Source organism: Copidosoma floridanum, unplaced genomic scaffold (genome assembly GCF_036245765.1).
Source record: "Copidosoma floridanum isolate Cflo_tuat_1 unplaced genomic scaffold, Cflo_Japanese_pri ptg000012l, whole genome shotgun sequence".
Lineage (NCBI taxonomy): Eukaryota > Metazoa > Arthropoda > Insecta > Hymenoptera > Encyrtidae > Copidosoma > Copidosoma floridanum.
The window spans coordinates 2499026-2524157 of record NW_028321889.1 but is presented as its reverse complement, the minus strand read 5'-3'; the positions used below and the strand labels follow the sequence as shown (position 1 = coordinate 2524157).

The window sequence follows — 25132 nt, the reverse complement described above, 5'->3', positions numbered from 1 at the left end:
CTCCTCCTGCAATATCCCGATTTCCTTTGCCAACCAAAAAAAAGTTAGTATCCAAAAAACAAGTCCTCGCCATTCATTAGCATCCGTCAACGCGTCCGTCTCGCGCCGAAACGTGCGTATACCCGTAGTCCTCGGCATTTCCCAAGCGATGGAAATTCGTCGAGCGGAAAAAAGGGGACCAGGACTCCTTTTGTGTATAATGGAAAAACAAGATCCACCCCTTCGGAGTTGAATAAACAAACATAGCCCGAGAACTCTCTAAGGCCTCTTTTTTCTCTTTCTCTTGATTTACTAGAGTGTCGTGTTTTATCGGGCAAAAAATACACATCTGCCTACACACAGACAAGGAAGAAAAAGCCCGTAACCAAGGGGATTCGAGATTTACACGTATTCACACACAGTTTGGGAACAGATTAAAAAGCCCTGGCTGCGATTACCTTAGTGCGAGGTATTTTGTATACGCAGGCTAGGACACAATTTTAATTCATGGGTTAATGATTCGATAAAAAAATTAAGTGCATTTATCTTGGTGAAACATTTTTTCCTGCATCACTATTCATAGTATAATAATTGAAAAAAATTTTCTTGCAAATCAGTGTATCAAATATTTCACATGTAATAAATTTCATTGTAAAGTGTTTGAAATAAAATATTTAAATACTTACTTCAATATTTTTTTTTCTAAATTAATTGTTTTTCCTTTCCAATAGTAATGCAACGTTTTTTGAGAAAAAGAGTTTTTTGAGCTCCGAGTTTTATAATTAATAATCAAAAACAAAATTTTTTTTACATAAACAAAGCATTACACATTTAACAATTTAAAAAAATTGATTAAATATCCGCGCTCAAGTCTATGGACACATGTTTAATTTGAGAATAATAATCTTCGTTATAAGAATCTATAAAACTACTGTAAATGATTCATTTATAATTAACAATAAAATTTTTTTTTTTTTTTTTTGATAAAAATTAATTTTTTCAAATATTTGTATTAAAAAAGTGATGAATACTAGTGGCAAAATAAGGATCACATAAATTCAATGTAAAGATAAATTAATCAACGGTACTGTAGAGTTTTATTGGTAAAAAAATAAAAGACGGTGTAAAGTGCAAGTACTCTGTAACATACAAGGCAACGCGAATGGTTGCGACGGATGATAACGCACTTGTAAATCAAGGTTTTATCATATCCTTTAAATGCACAAGATTCGGGTAATTCCTAACTGGAAAGTACAAAAATCTCTTTTACGTCCATGCGAAACGAAACAGGATAGAAAAAAAGTAATCGAGCAAAACTCGTTCCACTGGATGGATTGACGGGCCAGAAAAATTTCATGGTTGAAAAACTGCACCGTAGCAAAGGGAGTACTCAGGGTCGGGAGGGGGGGGGGTAGTTTTATCGTGGCGATTGCGTCTTAATTAATTGCCCGTTACTTGGAGCGACGCGAAAAAAAGAGAGAAAAGCCAGGGTTGGACAGGACAAGGAGGGAAAAAGTAGTGCAGATGGGGCTGGAGAAGTAGACAGCCTCGTATCCAAGTTTTTAGTATAGGCAAATGGGTTTTGCCGCTCCAGAAAAGTCAATATATAGCGTGTCTCTATTGATTGCAGAGTCTGGGAGAGTGTCTCTATAGTACCGGCATGTTGCGTATCCATCACGAGTAGCATCGATCCCCTATTGAAGCAGCCATTGATTGTCGCTGGGTCTCACCTTTAAATATGCTGCATGAAGAAAAAGAAAAAACTTGACAAAAAATTGCGTGTAAGTTGTTGTTTGTTTTTTTTTTTTTTTTTTTTTTTTTTTTTTTCACGCTTACCGAAACAGTCGTCCCCCAGCAACGTTGAGACGTCAAGCAAACGAGAAACTTTTCATACCACACTCGCCATTGAACCACGTAGCAGTTGCAATGATAAAAGAAGAAGAAAAAAGAGAAAAAAATCAACGCCAAAGCCGAGCTTCTAATTAAGCAAACACCAATCAAGCCCCTCCCGTATTCAGAGCTGGCACCTATATATACATCAAGCTTAATCGTGCTAATCTACTCCCCCTCAGCGGCCAAACAAGCGCGCGACTCCGTATCGCGCGACTATGTGTACTATACACAGCCCGCAGGAGAAACTTTAATTAAATAAAACAAAAAAAATTGTAAAACTTTCCCAGCACCCGGTTCCAAGGGGGGGGGCAGTTGCGTGGTGTAGGTAAGAAAAACTTGGAAAAGGAAGGGAACAAAAAAAAAACAAAAAATCCGGGCAAGGAAAAAATATATATACAGGTGTTATCGCGAGCTCAGCCCCAGCTTCAATTCTTAGGGTGCCTTTGTGTCATTAATATAGGGCGGATTTTTTTTTTTTTAAATCATCGTTTCAAGGTATCAAAGGTATTTTTTTTTTTTCTTTCTAAAAAATATTTTCTAAAGAGTAACGAAGACGCGGAAGAGCCCGAGCGTCGGCGTGGCAGTTTGCCATACAGCGGTGGCAAGTGCATTCTCGAGAGACGAGGACGTTGAACGTGACCTCAGAAGAGCCAAGGGCCACTCTGGCACGTGTACGTGCGTTATGGCTTGAAATTCCAACCCGCAAAAACCCATTGGATGATTTCTTACGCGGACCAGTACAATAGTGGGTTATACATGTGTGTGCGCGTGAGTGCGCGAGCCAAGCAACCTTCGTATGTGCAAGACTCGGCTAGAAATAACAATAAAAAATGGGCGACGGTAGCGCGACGTTTCAAGTGATGCCTGCCTACAATGTGCGTGCCAAGAAATCGGCTAGAGCCGTCGTGTCGGGGAGTACACCGAGGGAACAGCTGAGGGCTATCAATAATTGACGCCGGCGAGCGCGTGCGTGTGCTGCAACTTCCGAGTTTCGTTTGATGCACGTTGCAGTTCGTTGCGACTGGGTTTCATTGTTTCCTCTTTTTTTTTGGTGATGCAAAACAAATTTTTTTTTTTTTTACAATTTTGGTTTTTTTACCGGTGAATGTGTAGTAATCGATAAGTGTTTTAAAATTATCAATACTAAAATGTACGATTTTTGTACAATCATTACGTATGGAGATTGATTTTATGGTAGTTTTTTTTTAGTCCAATGATAAATAAAGTGCCAACTCTTGTACACCTTCCTGGTTTTATCTTCGAGACAGCGGTACAATATGTTAGAGCTAGACTAATGAAAATAACGTATTATTAATTTTATGAACAAGCGAAGATTAATTTTGTTTATGAATTTCGTGGGTATTTTTGGTTTTATAATAATTTGGCACTTCATTCATCGACTTAATGAAAAATCATACTCCTAATGACGAAAACAAATAAAATAAAATTGTTTTTTCATCAGATACTTGTAATCTTACTTGTTATACTCGTAAATTTTTCAAAAGTTATAAATGCTTTGTGAATTGCACAATTTTCCTTTTATTCTTTTGTAAAACATGGAGTTTTAGACAAGATAGTTACAAAAATATGCTACATTAAGAATTGAAAAGTGTTTACACCTTCTAGTCATTACTCTAAAAAAAATTTGTGTCTTTCATTTTTAGCTTCGCTTTGCAAAATTACATTTGAATCTTTACTTGGGCACCTTTTACTTGTCAGTCTCATACCTACTTATATGATGTTTCAAATTAAATTATTATTCCTCGTAAAATTAATAAAATGCGTATAACTGTCCAACCAAATCATTTTCCGAAAATAGATGTCGAATATCAGTATTTGAGTAACTGCCTCAGAGTGTTGATACCCATGCAGGCGCTCTAAATAACCATTCCGATGAAACGAAGTTGCTTAATGAAAGCTACCAAGTTTAGAGCAATTTTCAAGGCAATTAATGTAACAACCCCAAAAATACGTGTGTTACAACGACGCGCGTTTTTTCATCCACTACATTTCCCGTACACGTGTTTTCTCGATTAATAACAGAACAATTAACGCGTGACAGCTGGCGATTAGGAACACAGTGCAAAAACGCACACAAACGCACGTCTCTCGCTTCAAACAACTCGAGAGCTTTTGGATGATGCCCAGCTGCGTCGAAACACAACGAGAAACGCCCAAAGATTTCCCAGACGAAAGAACAGATGGAGCGGTTTCTTCTTAATTAGCACCTCGAGGCGAGCCGGAAGCCGAAAACTGGACAGTCGTGCGGTGGTATACATATGGCGATACTTTCAGCCATTAGTTCGCGGGTGTAACGAATGCCTTCACCGACAGATTTAATTAGTTTGATAACAAGAAATTTTTTTCTCTCCCAAGTCTCATCCATCCTGTGGGTAGGAATTTTTTTTTTTTTTTTTTTTAGAAATCAACTCCACCACGCTCTCAGGAACGGTGACCTGAATGATAAAAGCTCGTTTTTATTTTAACGAGCTTTTTGGACGCGCAACATTACACCTCTTGCCCCATCTCTGTATTTGTGTATAGGAATAGTCCTCCTAAAGACAAGATTTGTTTTTGGTTTTTTACCACGTATTCAATCATGTACTAATTAATTTGAAGTTTCGAATCATCTAGATAAATAATTAATTGCACACATGGCTTGTGCAAGAACTCGTAACATCAAAAATTAAAGAAAATTGTTTGTGCAGTTATTTATTCAAATATTCATTCAAATTCGTCATTCGTTTGAGCTGAGATATATCATGCAATTTTTTTTTATTTCACAAGCTTTCTTAATAACATTTCTCAAGTTTTTCATCCATTCAATTTTTTTTACCTCAATTTTTTTTATTTAAATACAACATTAAATTTTGTGACTAACACAAGAAAATTCGTTTAATAATGTTTTTATTATTATCTCATACATATCAATTTATTGAAATTTTTCCGATTTATGTTGCCGTCATTACCCGTATGGCATTATTAAATTCAGAGTGAATTTAATTACTTTTTAATATTTGAAAGATGCCCCAACATAAATTAAGCCAGAGGATCATAATTACACGGCTGTTGTGTACCGATCAGAAAACAAGACATTAGTTTTACGTTCGCTCAAACAATATTATTTTATCCTCAAAAGTCATCAATGGACATTTTCAAATTAATTAACAGCCATAACTTCAAGCTTCCGAGTCACTTTCAAATTCAGTTTTTTATTAACTAACCAATCAAAATATTTAACGTATGTAATACCCATGGATTGCACGGGTCGTAATTTGCGCGAACGATAATCACCATCCAATTGTACTTTAGTCTGGTATTGCGTGCGTAAGCGCGTTTGATTTTTCAAAGCCACGAAACACTCGCGTGCTTATTTATCTGTTCATTATCGGTGTTTGTTTATGGAGGGGTTACAATTTGTTCATCAGATCGATGCAGATGGGAAATTCCACGAAAAAGCCATTCGACACGCGTTTCAATCAACACAAATTTTTTCTATTTATTTTTGATAAATTTTTGAAGACCTAAGCTCTTTGGCTTGGCTTCTTTCCGAGAGATCACAAGCCAAAAACGAACACTTTTTATTTTTTTTTATTTTAGAGAAACTAATTTGATATTTGCCGTGGAAAACTAAAGTGATGATAAATGTATTTTTCCTACTTTTTGGAAAATTTTCTTTCCCGTTTCCACGAAAAGCTCACAAAAAAAAAAAACTGTGTCACGTTGACTGACAATCTCTATCACTCTCATTCATCACTTACAGTGTGAGCAGAATGTGACTATTTTTTAAAAAGCGTCGAAAAATATATCACTGAAATTTCAATGTTTTCAACCACACGAAATATGATATTTCTGAAATTTCCCTCCACACGCGTGCAAACAGCGTGTCAGAAGGAATGTAGCGCTACGAGCGAATTTTTTCGAGTCTGGTACACCACTCAAGTTGATCAAGTTTATGAATCCAAAATATTGGAAACGCCGGCACATAATATATTACACTGCATTTATGGGATGGAAATTTTTCAAAAATTTCTCCTCCGCAATTTCAACGCGTTCCATTTTCCAATCCCGTTCCCTTCGAGACGCATGAAATATTTCCCATTCATAAATTCAAAAGCAGTAAAAATACACCCTTGCAATGTGTGGCAATGCATCACAGCAATTTTTAAACGCGGTGAATAGCACAACGGGATTTCTCACTGTTTGTCCCAAAAAACGTTTCACATTGGTATGCAGACTTGGGTACAATTATTGCGTGCGTTTTTAAACGCTTTCATATACAATGTTTTCTCCTGAACAAGGTAAATTTTTGTGGCTAAAAAAATTTTGAATTCATCACTAGTCGCAATACAATAAGCGTATCATTTTCTAACTCAAAGCTCATTCCAAAGTATCATGAATAACATTTAAGCACACTTTTTCAAATACCTTGACTCTTTTTTTTCTTCTAAATTGTTTTTTTTTTTTTTTTTTTTTTTTTGCGACAGTAAAATATACCGTAGTTGCCAAAAAAAATAAAAAAATAATTCAACCAAGAATTATGCGTAATATGAGCATGTATGCATCAAATACTTTTTTTCACACATGTATATATTCATCAAAAGCTTGTCATGATGTTAATATCGTTGTTTTTTAATTTTCCCCTCGTTACAAAGCGCAAAACATGTAAATTGGACGACGCACGGGGGTCTCTCACGCCCAACAAAAAAAAAAAAAAAAAAAAAAAAAACACTCCATTCACAATAATTAACTTTCGGAAAGCGCCTGGAGCTATCGAAACTCCTTTGAGGGCGCATGCAGCTACACTGAAAATTTACCTACTTTGCGTCACGCGCAAGCTAAAAGCCACCACGGCAGCCCTGCTTCTGTCGTAAAGCTTGAAATTAAATTATTGTACGTAACACTCGACAATATTTCCGCAACTCCTTTCGCGTCGCAATCGAAAAAAACAAAAAAAAAAAAAAAGTCTCGTCCGTGACTCCAAAATTCATCCCTCGACAAAAGGCTACGCCACTCGAAATTTCGCAGCCGTTTATACCCACATACTCGAGAGAACCGCATCGGCATCAGGAGGAGCCGCAGCTGTTGGACTGTACAACTTTGATTCAAAGACGTACTGGTGCAAAACGCTCCCTTGGCGCGTCGCCAAGTCCATCTGGCCCTCTTCAGACCGAATGTAGGTGTATAAACCCACTGCGAGGGGTCGCACTCGAAATACCCGGCTAATCGATAGTCCCGCGACTCTCACCCCCTACATATATATATACATGTACGTGGGTGCAGGTATACATCCTCACGAAAGAAGCTCGATTTAGTCTCCTTGCCTTCTCTCACTCGCAGGAACTTTGGAATAATCTCTTTCTGTATATCCAATAACAGTGTTTGTCGAAAAAATAAAAGACTGCGTTTTGCAAAAACATGTTTATCAGGCTGTTAGCTGCGAGTTGGCTCTTTAAAATGCATTTTTTTTTTTTTTTTTTTTTTTTCGTCCCAAAAGACACGAGGGTCGAGTTACAGGGCGAAAATAAAGCTGAAAATTCGCCATCAAAGTTACAGCCACACACACACACAGGAGGAGAGTAGTGCCGAGATCCCCATCGCTTCCAATCTAATATCCCAATTTGTCGAGGAATGAAAAGGAGGGACGAAGCGCTAGCTTAATTACTTCTAAAAAGCGCACCTAAAAGCTTCGGGCTAAAAGCTTCCACGTTTCCGGCAACGTGTAAATGTATGTGAGCTTTATACGTCGGGTGAAGTAATAATGAAAATGAAAGCGCGCTGTAGGTCGACGGAAGAAAAGGACAATCTTGTGTGTTGGTTCGTCGGGGCCGTGATTGAAATTTTTCCTTTTATTTTAACACCCCAGTGGGAACTCTAATCTTTCCTTCGATGATTTCGCTTTGAATGTGCAAATAATACGTCAAATTTGAATTTTTTTTTTTTCTTCATGCAAGCTTACTGATAAAATGGCAAAAACGAATAAACTTGAATTACCTGAATCGTTTAACAAAAAGTTAGTCTAACACCTTTTTTTTACATATTGTTTTTTTTTTTTTTTATCTTTAACGTCTCGTGCGCAAACTAGACTATTTTAGCACAAGGGCACAAAGGAGCCACTTGACGCCCGTATTTTTACACATTGATGCACGAGCAATCACTTGAAAGTAAAATGTATGTACGAGTCATATTATTGACCACCACTTGGTGCACAACATATTATTCATTCAATTTTGAAGGGCTCCTGAGCTTGCGAGCTTTTTTGATTTTTTCGTGTAAAGTCAATTTTACCGAGGCATTAAAATCGTTCGAAATATAAAAATATTATTATACTTCCAGTATCAAAACTGATATTTAACGGGCCAACTCTCAAAATGCTTCGAAACAAAGAAAAAAAAAATTCAAAGCAACACACGCACTCGTCATACTACGTACTCGACTAAATAGAGCCCGGTGTTGCAGGGGGGAAGCTTTTCATAAGTGAATTTTCAATAAGTAGGTGTACAGTCTCGAAACTTCAACGAAGCATCAGTTGCAGCGCTCCCTCCACGGCTGCTGCTCGTTTGTTCGTCACAAAGTTATGCGTTCAGTGTACAGTAGTGCGGGTACATATATATATACATATGCATCCACGTGCAAGTACAGAGCCTCGATGTGGCGACGACGTCTAAAACCGTACATATACACACATCCCGCGTTAGTTGCGCAAACTTAATTGAAAGCTCTTGTTCAAGTTGCATATAAGTATATATATATATTCCACGCATAGTCTCCACGCCCCCACGATATCCGTCTAAAACGCAACTTAATTTTCGACATGCACCCCCCCGGTCCTTGGTGTTTTCTCTCCCAAGGAGTTATCATTATTACCCGGTGGTGTACGCTCTACTTGCTCCTTACACATTCGTACTGAAGAATAGGCAGCTGGTTCGAGTCTTTGAATAAGCTTTGTTCAACTTGAGCGATTATTTTTCGGTCCTTATGATAAACATCTTTATTCAATCCAGAAAGAGAGAAAAAGCGCGTGCGATGCGCCTGTTTGTCAAAACACGCTAGGCTTTCCCGGGGCGTCAGACAAATAGTCTGTCAATCTGTCACTCCCAACAGACGCTTTATCCTCGAAAATTCACGGCAGCTCTCCATGGATACAACAGTTATTTTCCATCTGCCAAACCGGCAATTTAGAATTGAAAAAAAAAAAAAAAAAAAAAAAAAAAAACCTGCACATAAATAAGACTGTACTGCCTAGCATCGGCGTTAAGTGGAAGGACGACGCAGTAGTGCTGGCAGTGTGGAACTTGGTTGCGAAAAAGATAGAGCCGTTCTGTTCCTGTCGTTAGTTATGGCTACTGGCCAGACGTCTTTGGTTATGTACATCTGCGAGCCAAACTCAGCGAGAGCTTTGTGTAGACTGTCTTGCATTCGTTTGGGTGAGAACCTGACGTGTGACTTGTGATTGTTTTCTGCCCATCTTCTACACGGCAGGAGAAAACATTTATGAGTACCTCTCTTTTTTGCAAGTTTCCTCTCTTCGCGAATGAAAAAATTACAAGCAGCTCAAATTTCGTTGGATTAAAATATTCCGTGAAATAATTTTGTTTGAAATAGTTTTTTTTTTTTTTTTTGCTTTCTTACTCTACTATGGTCATATTAACAACTCGTTTACTTAAACAAACTATACTACTAAACAAAGAAAATACAATTATTCTTATAAATTAGTCACGTGACGATCAATCTTTCAAAATAGAATTATAAGTACATTTCAATACAAGCAATTATTTAAAAGTCCCAGCAAATAAACTACGAGATTGTAACATGTCCTAACTTGTCACAACCAATCTTTTATGATGGAATATGTCTTCTTATTTCTGACTTTTGGAATTATAGCACATTTCAATACCTCTAACTTTTTCGTGATTAAAAAATCATAAAGCCCTTTGTAAAGGTAATTAGGGTTATTCTTACTCATCACACATTAGTAAGAATAAAAATATTTTGAGTTTTTGCAGTGCCACGCAAAAAAATATCAAAAGTATGCCTTGTATGATGGAAAAAAAAGTTATACCTATGAAAATTTTAATTTTTTTCCTTTTACAAAGAAAGTAACAAAAGTAACAAAAAGCAACTAATTAACGCAACAGAATTGCAAAAAAAGGACACCAGAGACTACACTCCATCCACAAAAGTTTCACCCTACCAGAGAGTGTTTTTTCGTGAATACGTACGCGCACATTCAAAAGCCGCTTTTCCTGTGTGTGTATACCAATAATAATGAAAGCGAGCGAGAGACGCACGCTCGGGTAAAGTATCAAATCCGTACATACATACAAGTTTTGCGAGTGTACACGCGTCCCAGTAATCAATGTTTTGCTCACTGCAAAGTTACACCCGCTCCCCCCTTGTTTCAGCTTACGGGATTGACACATGTGTGTGTGTGGGTGGGTGCGTGTGTTTTAATTTATTTTTAAAACTGAGGAATAATTTTATTATTATTATCATTACTGCTCGTTCGACGCGTGTTATTTGTCCTTCTCGTGGTGGTACAGTAGCTGTTAGTTTTGGTTCGTCTAATGAAAATAACCCGAGTTTCATTATGATAATTACAGTGTCACGGTGATACTTGACTATGCGTGGAATTTAATAATACGACTATGGTTTATACCTGTGGATTTTATTCCTTCGTTGTCGCAGTGGTGAGATTGATGATGTTGTTTACTGTGATTTTCTAGATCAACTAAATTGATACATGGAATTGGGATTTTTTATATCAAGGACTGTATATTATTGTGAAACATAAAAAAAAAAAGAAAAAAAAAATTATAAAGTAGATTATTATTACCCAACACAAGAAATGGGTGTTTGATGTACTTAATAAAATTTTGTATATGGATTTTCGTCTTTCAAATTAGTTAATCCCGGGATGAAATTAAATTTAATACTTTTCATCCTACAACTTTTATTTATTTATTTATTTTTTTTTTCTCACCAGAATAAATATTTTAAGATCTTTTACGTTCATGAAAATATTTCAAATATAATTATCCCGTGGAAATTTCACGAGACTATAAAGTTCATATTGTTCAATACAATGAAATAAAAAAGTTTGTTAAAACTTTTTACTACAGTGCATTGCCAACCTTGTTTTTGCTGACTTCAATGACAGACGATAATTGATTGTTTGGTTTTACGTTGATGGTTATTGATTTTCACTACCCAAGTTTTTTATGTCAACATCGCCTGTAGTAAAAAAAATGCATACAAAAAAGCTTCATTAGAAAATACAGCACGGCGGAAACGAAAGTAGCGAAAATTACCCGAAAAGACACACACAAAAAGTTACTCAAACTCTTGTTTTTATCTCTTTCTATGAAGCTCAGTAGAGTAACTGCAACTTCAAATAACCCCAAGACCCAAGAACGAATTCGTCCTGCCACTAAAAACTTGCCGGCGCCTAAAATACGAAGAGTATCCAAATTCCAGCTATTACTTGTACCCTTCATAGAAAAAAAAAAAAAAAAAGATCCCCCAAGGCCCCGTTACGTTGGAAAAAAATTTAATTTTTCCTTCCTCGAAGTGTACCATCGGCATCGCGCGTGCCCCGCACGCGAAATTCCTCGGATGCGAGAGGGAAAGCGCTCAGTTCGCGTGTGTAATGGAAAAATTATTCCGATGACCCGATGCGCTGTGTTACATATATATACTCTCTGTAATGCGCGGGGGTTGGTGATAAAAAAAAAAATGTAGCTCCACAGCACGAAAATTCGAGCGCTGCTGCATCAAATTTACAATGGACGTAGTCGAACGACCCTGAAAAGGTGAGGGGCTTGGGCACTTCAAAGTCTCAACGCAAAGATCTTACGTTTGGACATAGCTTCCTCAATGTCTTGGCACAACCCCTCCGATTAATGGCTCTCAACGAGCCCCGGACCATCGTGAAATGGCGAAACATAACTGGAAATTCACCAGGAGACAAACGAGTGAATATATACATCCAACCAGAAGCCGACGAAGAAACTGATGTAGATGGGTCTCCGTGAGTGGGGGGAAACAAGTACCGGGTACCACTAGCGGCTCATCCCTTTCCCGGTGCTCTTTCACCTTACTCTCCCTGTCCCGTCTGTGTACGCATCGATTTGTCTTTTTCCGCGCCCTCTACTCTCGGTATATCTCTTGTACTCGGGAACGAGGAGAGAAAACACAATAATTTTTCTTCTCCTCCTCCTCGCTGTGCTTCATACGCCGCTATCGTCGGGTACTTCCCTATACTTTGCGGTACTAGGACCTATAGCTTTTTTTCTTTTCTGTTTTATCAATTTGGCGGTTCAAAAGGCGATCTGTGTCGCGTGCAAAGATGCACGATAAAATAACACCCAGACCCTGACCCTGACCCACGATTCCCAGGGCCATCGCCGATGCGAAAGGTCTCTCTTGTTTCCATTAAAAGCGGAAAATACGTGACTTTGGCAACTTGGCGAATTCAATGGTCATCGGTTCGTGTACATTCTTCAGTTTTTCTCGGGGTCACTTCATTAGGCGTATATTTCTACTTTGTCTTCGACGAACACTACAAAACGTCCCACATGTTTCCCGCAGATGACCCAGTCAACCCAACACACACGGCAGGGGATGTCCTTGAGTTTGGCGACTACGACATATTCATTTGGAAGAACACATAAGGAGGGAATAGTGGATAAAAAAAGAAACAGATTCTTGGTCCACGAACTTGAACTCGACTTTGAAACTCTCCGTGGAGGATCTGACTTTGAAGAAACTGCTCCTTACTTACTGGATCCCCGACGTGATTGAAAGTGCCAATAGGGATCTTTACGTGTTTTCCTCTCAAAGTCACTCTGAAAAGCCACTGCGATGCAGCGTAATCTCCGATTCAATCACGCGTTAGAAAAGATCCAAATAAGCGCCACATGGGATTGGGATAGCTTCGCGAAAGGGTAAAGCCGGGCATCGGACTTGCTCGCGAGTCCATCTATTCCACTTATTTTCACGGAACATCACCCATGTTGATTCAAATGCCAATCAAAATCGGGAAGTCCAACTTCTCATGGAGAAACCCTCACCTTAACATGAAATGCACTTCTCAAGTGACTAGTTTCGCTTGTGACTCACCCCCAGATATACATACAGGGTTCATAGTGTCTTTTAGAAACGACAAGTCCCATCTCTTGAGCAGTTCACAATCGCACCACCGTACTTACAAATGATCTAGCTTCCAATGTAAATACAATTATCAACCGCCTAAAATAGTACAGATCCACTGATAAGTTTTCCTAATGAATTGCGTCGTCTGAGATTACGTATTACATTCTTTCTGATTGGTGTTAAATAGGCACGTAAGTTGGTTTTCCATAAATCCACTGTTACCTGCTCTAAATGCTTGAAATTTATCATTTGAAACCTCGTCATTATTCCGGTGCTGAAATTATGGTTATCACAGAGGCATTCAAGGGACAGCAAATATAGAGCCCGTCCGTGGCACTCGTTGGAAAAAGCTCAAAGGCTCACCGCAAGATACGATTTCACGGTCAAATGACGTCGATTACGGTCAATTCGATCCATCACCAAAAACATGATCCTTCGGAATCCCAATGTAACCCAAAACTCCCAGCCTCACCCCTCTTTCGCGCGAAAAGCTCATTCAATAGCAAACATCCCCATGCATAAACGCTCAAAATATTCACTCGGCGCGCGACGCGTGTACACCCTTATACACCTACGTCATTCGAGGGGAAAAAAGATAAATCATCGGGCCATTCATCAACGCGGGGTCGTATAGTCTTCGTCCACCTAATCGTCCCTACATTTCACCCTTACGCCCCAACGTATCCGATGCATAAATATTTAGTAACAGCCGGAATCCACGATCCATCACACCGCGCTGTGTGTATACTCGTCGTCGTCGAGCGCGCCTCTTGACGAACGGCGTAATTTCGCTCCCGAATCGTAATTAGACCCATAAATAATCCAATTATCGCTTCGTGACTATATTATCGACTCCCACCCATATACCACTACGAGGATAGATCCGCACAGCATATCTGTTTGGAAAATGAAAAAGAGGGGTAAAGATAGCTTTGAGCAAACAGAGACATCTCTCCCTTGCTCTTAGCTACACACTTCCCTCTATATTTACACTTTTTTCGGCGAGTTATGAATTTCGGTCCGCGGAGTACGAAACGGCTTTATTATCATCGAGTATACCGAATGAATAATTATAATCATTTCGATTCCCCCAATCACAAGTGGTTACTGTACAGTGATAAGTTGAAATCACAGTTATATTGGATGGATATGTGCATTTGAAAGGCAAAGACAAGGACACCGTACCTATAAATTTAGCCTGTCCTTCGTGCTGGCACCACTAGTTGGTTAAACTTCGTCTTCTTCATCTTCTACTCTCTTTTTTGTCAACGCGTCGATATACACATTGGAGAGGAGTAGCCAGTCAAGGGCATACCCGGTATCGTCCTGCAATTACTTTCGTAAAATTTTGAGGAAGACAGAAACAGGTTGTATTCGTTTTACCAGATGGTGAATATCCCTTGCTCTTCTGGGGGAAAACTTTGAAACTTGATGGGATTTCAAAAATCATTTCAAGAATCCTTTGGAAATCTTGTGGTACTCATGATGACTCAAAAATCCTTTTAGGATTCCCATGGAAATCATTCGATGATTTCAAGCCACTTTTGTTCCTAGTTTTGTAATTAGTATACTACATGATGATTTTCGAGTCCTTCAATGACTTTGAGAGAAAGATACACACTATGGTAATCGTCAAAATTTAAAGTTTTAAGCTGTTTGGGATGTATGTGATTACTTGGTTATCTCTAGAGATTGGATCAAGTAAAAAAATCGAGCCATCTAACGTGAATTGAAAGTCTCTCAATCAAGCAGTGGTTGTTTAAGTCCAAAATAAGGAAGATCGTTTTAATTTGTAACAAAAAAAAAATAACTTTTCTTCTTAAAATAAATAAAAATTTCTATTAGATACGTTTTCATTAGATAATCTATTTATAAATGAAAATAACATTATTACTTTTCAATTTTTTATTTATGGTACGGACGGGGAAAAAAGTGATTCTTTTTTTCATTTGAATTTTTATGTTTGATAAATGTCACTGTACCTAATACAGAGAACGTTTGGCAACAATTCGTTTAAATAAAAGAAATACCTTTCATATTTTTGAATAGCCATACTATTTGAACGACCAAAGCCTTACACACATTGAAACTTTCTACCAACTAGCTCATTTTCGGGCTGTTCCCAAAAAGGGAACGGCATTTTTGAGTTCGTAATTGTGCAACAAAAAAAATTCATTAAACCCTCTCTCCCCCTATTGAATGACTCTACAAAGCGTAGAAGTATATAGGTGGACGTTTTTCCTTCACGACCTTGTCCTTACCCACGTCAGTGCTTTGATACTCGATACGCCATTACACAGGGATGGTTGTGTAATAAGAAATTTTGCTTGAAAAAAAAAAAAAAAAAAAAAAAATCCCTCATTCCGACGTGTAATCCCCATTCACAAGTCCCGCTTGACACTTTCCGAATTCCCCAAGGAAAATTTCACGTCGAAAATTCACCCTCACGTGCGTCAAAGTGTTGGAAATGGGATATAAGAAAACCGTCTCACTGGAGAAAGGGGGATACGTTTTTCTGCTCCTAATAACAAGTGTGTCAAAGTCAAGCGATCTCGTACGAATTTACGATTTTAAATGTGGTTTGACTTTAACAGGAATACAATAATTTCTCTTATAGTAACTGAACATTTCCAGTCGTTTTTATTTTGCGTAATTTAGGAGTTAATTCTTGGATATGTTTTTAGCAATGTTTCAAAAGTTAATTAGAAAATAACCAACATAAGTAAACTGGAAAAATATGCAAAGAAATTATAATAAAATGCGAAATTTTGTGAACAATTTTGGGATCACAAGTGCATTATTAAAAAAAAAAAAAGGCACGAGCATTTATAATCTTTCAACACGTAATACGAATAATAGTAATATTTTACGAACTACAATTATTTATCGTTGTTCATTGAGTTAGTCCAAGAAAAAAAATTTTTTTCAAGCTCAATATTGGCTGTCTCTCTGGGATATACAAGCTGCTGTATCTGGAACAACGAAATAAAAGGTGTACAATAAAGACTTTTCATCCCTCCGATTTAGGATTACATAAATTCTTGTGATCTATTAATAAAATTAATACTGCAATTTCTATTAAAATTTTTCTTCATGTTTTAAATCATAAATTCTTTACGAGAGTAGCATGTACGTGTTTGACAGATTGTAACGTGCGAATAGTCGAACAATAGTAATTAATTTCACTTCAAAAGCCTCAAAGACAGTACTGGTACCTGCTTTTTTTCCGAGTTTTTCCAATAATTCACAATCACCGTCTTTTACAGCAAAATCATCTACAGGCACTTGCAGCTGTAAGAAAAACTTGGCAAAGCTCCTCGCGTTCATCTCTTTCGGGTAAAAAAAAATAGGAAGGAAACTCCCGTAAGAGCTTCTGACGGTCACTGGAATGAAAGAAAAAAAAATTCCCACACGCTTGAGATAGGTAACTTTGGGTTCATGGGAACGAGCTGCTTCTGAAACGCCTTCCACGTGTACTATAGACGTACAGGCTACGCGTTCATCCGCACCTTTTTTTTTCTTCACTCGCTCCGAGGAAAACTTGGACTACGCCCTTACTTATCTCAAGGGCAATTAGCTGCGTTTTTCGCGTGTGTCTTTTCTTCTCCAACTTCTTCTTCTTCCTAATATAATAATATATGGCATTGTGCTCCGTGCCGTAGGTCGCTTGCTCGAAAGGCTGGGAGTTTGTGCTTTTGGCGAAACTTTTGTTTGCCCCTGCTCGTTGTGAGGATAATTACTTTTTCTTTTTTTTTTTCCTTCTTTTTGTTCTTTTGTTCGGATGGTGGAGAAGAAGAATTTCGTGCCATCATTGCGTCGATCGTTTCTGTAGATTTTCACTTGGTGGAAATGATCTGAAACGTCCATTGTTCATACAAATAGAAACGAATAATTGAGCACAGATTCTCACGAAACTTGATTTAGACAAAATTTTTTTAATTATGAACAAATGATTTCAATAGGTGTTGAATTTGCAAAAAATACAAGTGAAAAATTTATATTTTATTTAAGTCGTTTTTTTTTTGTGAGGATTTAACGTTTACACAACATTGTTTCAAAATCAACCAGTGACTGAACATCCTTATTTGTCCGATGATTCCTCCTCCGTAAATTTTTACTCTGAGGATTTCGAAACACATAACAATTTAGTTGGAAAATTGTTTAAGTTGGTGAATGCACACTATCGAGTGCTCCCGGAACTTAATGCCCTCAATGCCGTAGAAAGCGAGTCCTAATTTATGCGAAATTCACGATCATAAGATAGGAAAAGCCGAAAAGTTACGGACTTTCTTATCGATGATAACGATTCACCTCTGGAAAATCGATTTAAGGGTGAAAACTCAATTTAAGTTCCCAAACTCCGCTTCGTTACATCACGTAACAACGTAATGTATCAGGGTAGGAAGATTCGAAAAAATTAATTTGATTTTACGACAAAGTTTATGCGTCTATGCCTTCGTTAAAATCCGGCATCGCTATTATTACTGTGTTTGCGAACTTTAGCGCAGCACTTGAATTATACGGCGTTGCATAAAGTGCGCGGCGAAATCCTATTATTGGTGCGATATAATGGATCCACCGTCCTGTGACTGGAAAATTTTAAATTACTCTGAAAGTAAAGGATTATGCGAAAACTCACGTTGTACATCCCCGCATTTAATAATAAACATGGAAATAACTTTGCACCACTTGTTATCTCTAATGAGAATTTCGTGGTTAAATAATTCGAAAAGCTATTTTACGTAAACTACAGGTGAAACATTTTCCGTGAATATTTATCTTTGATATTCACGAAATTAAATTCCATAACGCGTATTTATTTTTCGCGTATTGCTTTTATCCTCGTGATTGTTTTTCGCAGCTGTGATGAAGTATCGGCAAACTAACGAGTCAATTGAATCCTTTAGAATACTTTAAATTTATTTCCGTGATCCGATATTTTCATCAGCATTACACTAAAGTAACGTTAGATCCACTTTTCGAGTTAAATGAAGTTGACTTTTTTTATTTTATTTTTTTATTTGCATATAAGAAGATACTTTCGGTACAAATGGTAATTTCAGAGGAAATTGATGTTGCAGTCGACAGTTAGTTACAAAATGTCCTCTGCTCGACACCATCTATTTTTATCGGTCGGCAAAATCGATATGCTCTTTTTTCTGAAAAAAAAAAAAAAAAAAAAAAAAAAAAAAAAAAAAAAAAAAGGAAACTGTAAGGAAAAAAAAAGGAGGAGAGAATGGTTGGGAAGATTAAAATAATGGTAAATCGATTCTTACTTTTCGTATATTGTCACTACAAAAGACATTAACGTCAATCGATATTTCGTCCTTCGATACTCAATAAATTTACGAAACGACCCGCTCTATCTGTTTTATAAAATGTCAGGGTATTTTTTCAAGAAAAAATTTTAAACTAAATATTTTAAGTTACTACTTAGTACCTTTTTTTTTTTTCATTTAGTTATTGGTATTTTTATATTAAATCAAGTGTTAAAAAAAGATTATTTTAATATAATAATACATTGACGGTCAAAAATAAATAACTACTAATAATAAAAATGATTTGTTGTTCCAGGTCCCTTGCTGAAACGGTCATTAAGATTGTAAAAGGTAAGCCCTACATCAGTTGTTACACGATTCTTTTATGTTCTGCATGATCTGAGACTTGGGCACAATTATTTTTAAGATTTTGAAACATTTCAAAGTAAAACTTTTATCCACAAAATTTAATGCATAAAAAGAAAAACATTTTTTCTATTATGAATATTGTATTGTTTTATAAACACAGTATTGAAAAAAATTTTTTATTTTAAAACAGTATAATATGTTTTTATAAAATAAAATGACTACAAGAAATACATTGATAATTTTTGCTTCTGAATTTTTTTAAAATTTTGCGTTACAGTTGTAGTGAAACATTTTAGCAAAAAATATCAGATAACGTACTTCTATACCAAAGTTCGCATACTCTGCTACAAAATCGATTCCAAGTCCACGTAAATCAACAGTAAGAGCTGGAAAAAAAATAAGCTTCGAAAATTCCCAGCACACATAGAAAAAAAAAAGAAAAATCTCGAGTGACCTTAAAAAAAATAAATTCAATAAAAATTCCCCCAAAAAAAGCAAATGACCTTCGTCCAACCGGAAACGTGGAAAGCGACGTAAAGTCCGCGAGGATTTTCACGGCGGATGGCCGAGCGATAAAGGCGCGATTTATTGGAAACAGGAGCACATAGCTATAGGTATTCAGTGGCCGGGGGTGGAGAAAACTTCCCGAAAGTCGTAGGACGACCCAGGGAGGAAATTAATGTCGTGAGGAGCATCCCTAAAAGAGAATTCGTTCCAGAGTGTATACACGCATATACGTACACATGCGAGTGCGAGAGGGGGGGGGGATCGGAAGGAAAGAGGAGGAGAGAAAACATGTAGTGTTGGAGGAGTTGATGATGAGCGTCAGACACGACTTTGGGGTGAATTTTTCAGGAACCACGTATATATATACATGTAGGCCTCAGACAAAGTTTTTCAACGCTTGTCTGCTTCCGTGAGTCGATCCAGGGAAGTTTAGTGCATGAGAACGGCGGGTCTGGAGATGGACGGAAAGCTTGTACAGCACCATGGTGTGCATTTTATTTCGATGTGTAAGATCTTTTTTTGTTTTTTTTTTTTTTTTTTTTTTTTGTTGTTTTGGCAACTTGCTCTGGATTTGGGCTGATGCGGATGAAGGTTTAAAAACTTGAATAAGATAAGAGTATCTTGTTTTTACATTTTGTTGTGTTTGCCCTACTTTTTTCAATTACGAACATTCAATATTCATAAATCTCAGAAATACTTTGCATCTCTAAAAACATTCATTATGTGCCAGTGACGGCTGGTAGGAATTATTATCGAATTAAAGTAATTGCTATTCAGTTATTGTACAATATATATATAGTCAATAATAGATAACAATCAATTTTTTTTTTTTTTTTAATTATGCATAAATCGCCCCTCCCCGGCCTGCGCGTCTACTTATAAAGGGTTTATTTACACAATATTGCAATAAATTTTCATAAAATCCCACACAACTTTGACTGATGTATGCTTTGAGCGTCTACTTTAAACACACGCTCCGACTGGCAGTGTAATCCCCCTTATTGGGGGGTGAAAAAATTTCCGAACAAAAAAAAAAAAAAAAAAAAAAAAAAAAAAAAAAATAAAGCCTCACTTGTAGCGCAAACAAATCGAGCAAATACCCCCGAAAATAACGCAGAGCGAAATCCAGTGCTAAACGGGGACGCGATTTCCCAAAGGGCCGGTCGTAAAATCGATTGTGGCTGGTATATAACATCCAGCAGCGCGAGCTGCTCTTGAATTCCCAGCAAGAACATCCAAAAGCCAACGGATGTAGCGTAGGTATATATGTACGTACAGGTAAAAAGGAAAAGCGCTCGAGCACCCTGTGGAGGAAGTGGGTATGTATATGTATGTACCTACTTCCTCGCGCATGTACATGTGTAGCACCAGGAATAGCTAGAGCGAGAAAGACGCTAATTATCGCGCAAAAGTAAAAGGTCCTTGGCTGGCTGGCTGTGTGTATTTTCACGGCCGACTGGCTCGCCCCGACCCTCCGTATACATGTGTACATTGACGCGGCCAAAAAAAGGTCAAGGAGTCGGAGCCGCGTTTGCGCTTATACACTTAATCTGTATACGCCCATGATGTCTTTCTCGCCCCTTTTGCGGGCTATACCATCGATTCAGCATCTTTTGTGAAATCTCTCGGTGTATATATATACATATATATATACACGTAGCGCTTGTACCTGTGTTTCACAAGTTGTGGGCTTACTCGAGTGAGAGAGTAACGAAAAAAAAAGCTTTTTACAGCTTCGCGTATAATTAGCGGAATGTGGATTTAGATTGTAGGAGGTTCTGAATACTCGGCTAAGGTCGGGTGATCGAATGGTGGGTACATTTCTAAGTTCAAATTATTTACATGCATAATTTTTTATTTATTAATTTTTTTTTTTTACTGCAAAGCTTTTGTCAACTTTGATTCCATTTTTATTATTAGAAACAATCGTGTGATTTAATAACCATTGCGGCTGTAGTTGTGCTAAAAAATAATGTACATATATTTTTCTCGTGTGCACATAAGTTTAGTTGTGCATCGGAGCATTAATATTTCCACCCTTCATAACGCAGCGTTGATAAATCCTTTAAGAAACCCACTGAAAGTGTCCTGAAAGTCCTATTTAATTTAGCCTCGGAGCCGTACACGAACAGCTTTTGCGTAAATCCTTCGTTTTAACCAAAACAACGGGAAATATAATGAAACAAACCCTCGAGGCAAACTTCGCGTCATAATACAAACACATAAGAGTTGATTGGCACAAGGAAGGAGAAGACGAAAGCCCCAATTGCCAAGACTAAGATGCGGCGCACAAAGTTCGGGGACTACGTAATTTCTCCGCTTGAATCTTAGCTGCGCATAGTATACTATACATATATAATACCTCGTGCACCCACACACGTGACACAGGAAGCGAGTCGAGTTTGGAGAGACGTGGTGTCCATTAGTATACATATACATATATATATATATATATATATATATATACACAAGTGAAGGAGCAATCAAAATTGAGTTAATCAAACGACTTTGTCATTTACCGGGTACATAACTAGTTACTCTGGCTTGAATCACTTGCTCGTGTGTGTGTATACAAGATGGATACTCGTAATTACGAGCCGCAGCGTCAAAGTGATTCCTTTTGGGCGAAGTAGATATTATGTCAGGCGTAATAATTAACGGGATAAAAGAACCCATGGGGGAACAAGGTTAAATATATCTTTTTGGGATGAACAAAAAATATTGCTCCCTTTGGCTATATGCTTCAAAGTAGATATTTTTATTTTTTTTTATTTTTTCATTTTTCTGAGCTCGCGACCGAAGAGGGTGCAAACACCCTCGTAAATCCAGCGCAGTGCATCGATATGCGCAACTCACGTGTTTACGATGCAATATCCGAAAGTGCGGTCTATATGTACGTTGTGCTGATGCACGCAAGCACAGGTATATAGAGTTGAAGCATGCGTGGCGTATCAAGTGAACATCATACCCGCGTATCGGCAGTTTTTCCCTGCCTCGCGCTCCTTGGGCTTTGGGTCTGTCGAAAAATAAACCCATCATCAAGGGATATTGGCAATGGGCTTTGCGAAATCAGTGGAAATGCTATGAGGTTGGCCGCAGGTGTATAATGCGTCGTATCCCAGGGTTTAGTGTAGTCATTTGTGGGGGAAAGAAAAAAACGTTTACTTTATCATGATGAAATAAACATCGATTTTCCACTCATCGGTTCAACTGAAAACTCCATCCGTATGTGAGTGCTGCTTTTGTCCAAAGATGCGAGAAAAAGTCGAATGAAACTATAATGTCACCGATCAACCCTTTCTTCGGAATCCGAAACAACCCCAAGCATCCCCCACTTGTCATTCAATGCCCGCGATAAACCGCGCACCTATAATCTGCGAAAAGTCATTTTCATCCGAAAACACGGGCACGCTCTCCCGCGATCGGCCCGACAACTCCATTATTACACGTTGCATAAATCATCGTAACGACCAAGTCTCCCCCCGCCCCTCTACTTTTCTCCCACAATTGCCTGACGGGAGTCGTAAGGTCACGGATTGTTTGCGCTTCATTTTCACGAAGACGCGAGCAAAGGACATGACAGACGGCAGGACGGATGATTTTTTGGTTTCGTGTACACCAGGTGGACGGGGGAGGTGTATTTGGATCGGAGTATTGGCAATAAAGCGCGGAGGGGACGGGCGAGCTTTGAAGATGATCCATAGCTCGGGGCTGTCTATTTTATTGTGCGGGTATAAAAGGGGAGGGTCGCTCGGCTGATCGAGCGGAAAGAGGGATCGGATACGCGCTGATTTGATGTTTTCTCTGTTGAATCGCCCGCGCGCGTAGACATGCGTACGTATGTTTTAAAATTCGCCGCACGAATTAATTGGATCGGAACGTAAAATCATATACACGAACCCCATAAACGCACGAGCTCATGGGAGTTGTACAGCCGAAGGGATTCAATGACGCGTCGCTTTTTTTTTTTTTTTTTTTTTTTTTTTTTTTTCTAGTGCGTGGTAAGTACACACTGCACTGAACGGACTCCATTCATTCACCCCGTAGATCGTGTAGCGAAGAGTTGTGTTTTTTTTCTTCGCACTCGAAAGAAAAGGCAAAAAAAAAAAAGGAATCTTGAATGGATTTTACTTGCGAGAAATATTACCGCATGTTTGTGTCACGCAGAATAGATCGATTGATTGAATGAACTCACGGATTGAACGCAAAGGAAATTCTTCGTCAATATTCGTTCAATTTGCATTCGTGAGCGGGAAGAGGAAAGGCAACAGGAAAAATCCCAATTTCACCCCGATTTTCGCCGTCACACCACTTTTTACGCGTTTGCATGTGAGTATTAATAGGCACTTGTTTTTGCACAACTTTTCATCTCACGGGTAAAAACAGATTGGTACAATTGGTGGAATTATAACTGATAACTCACCGCATCAAGGGTTAAAACAACATTTCCTGTTTGTTATATCTATACGTATACTGCAAACGCGCTGACCGCAATAATCTGGGATATTTGCACATATTAAATATTCATCTGAATTTTTGACAACGTCATACACTCTTTGAGCACCAATATCAGATATTGCAACGCTATTATTGCATTATTTTGCAGTATAATCGCTCACACATTACATGACACGTACTTGCCAATAATCGCACGCTTTTGACACTCATCGGTGGTGTTGAAAGTATCGCTATGGTTTTTATGTACAGTGGGGCATGATGATCGTTAGAGTTTCGCCGAAATTGTGAGTTATCGTCCTGAGCGAGAGTGCAGGATTGAAAAATTTTGAATCTCGCAAACTCCTCTCGAGCAACATTGTTTTCAATCCAACGGCCGTTCGAATGTTACAGTTGCGTGCACGTCAACCGGTTGGTGAAACAACTCACTTGGGTTTTCAGTGAAAGAAAAAAAAAAAATCTCACCGCATAGAGCGTCCAATTAGCGAGATTTGAAAATCGTGGGCAATACGCAGTGCATGTATATACATATGTATACGAGTACACATGGAGAACACACAAAAGCAAGCACCACTCCACATCGAGTCGCGGTAGTTGCCTCTCAAGCGCACGGATCGCTCGTTGGCGTTTCAATACTGCACCGCGAAAACCTCAAAATCACCCTACCGTGTTTGCTTACGTGGAGAAGCCCCCAGAGCCTGTTATGGATATACACGCGCTCCTCCCTGAGCGTATAAGTATACATACAGTGGGCGTATGTCATTGAGATTTCAAAGCGTAAGTGGATGGTTTCTCGATTGGATGCGTATTTACTTGTTTCGCTGATGCTTGGAGATACCTTTTGGTTGAAACAAAAAAAAATTAAATAGAATACATTTTTTATTTAAGATGTATACAAGTACGTTTGCATATTTTTATTTGAGTTAGACTAGCGCAGGAGTATGATACATGGCGCTGAAAAGTTTAAGGAAAATAAGAAATGAAAAAAAAAAGGGTACTTTCCAGGTCGGCACTTTTTCTTGCCCGCAACTATCTATATTTTCAATAAAACTTGACGCAGGACTTTTATCGCCACTACCACTGTAGCTAATGAAAATTTACTAAGCACTTTGTACCATTCGTTCTGTAACGAATAACCCAGCATTATTTTTCCATGGTAACTAATACGGTGCAAAGAAAAAAAGGAATGATCCAGCTATAAATTTTAATGTAAATCCTCGAAGAAAATAATAATATACATTTAGGACCTGAGACGTTACGTCTTCGCCACGATGAATCAAGAAATATGTTTAAGCTCTTACATTATTCGGGAAGCGGGGAGTACAAAGAGTCACGGGAAGAGAGCTGTAAATATTATTTGAATTTACGAGTCCCTTGCGGCTCTCCGTTTCCTTTAGCCACGACCGAGCTGACCTAATGCTCGGCTGCAATCGCGACACGCATTGACTCGGTGCTTGATAAAAAATTTATTCCTCTCGCTGCGCTTTTCTCATAAATCCTATTGAAAATCCTTCCTA

At 38.1% G+C, this 25132-nt stretch overlaps 1 protein-coding gene across 1 annotated transcript in view; it reads left to right on the top strand.

Moving 5' to 3' along the window:
- Nucleotides 1–25132, top strand: part of LOC106638513 (uncharacterized) — a 111858-nt gene that overhangs the window by 40912 nt on the left and 45814 nt on the right. The window contains exon 3 of the mRNA XM_089590469.1: nucleotides 18601–18635. Coding sequence (XP_089446595.1) covers nucleotides 18601–18635 — 35 coding nt within the window. The remainder of the gene's footprint in view (nucleotides 1–18600; nucleotides 18636–25132) is intronic.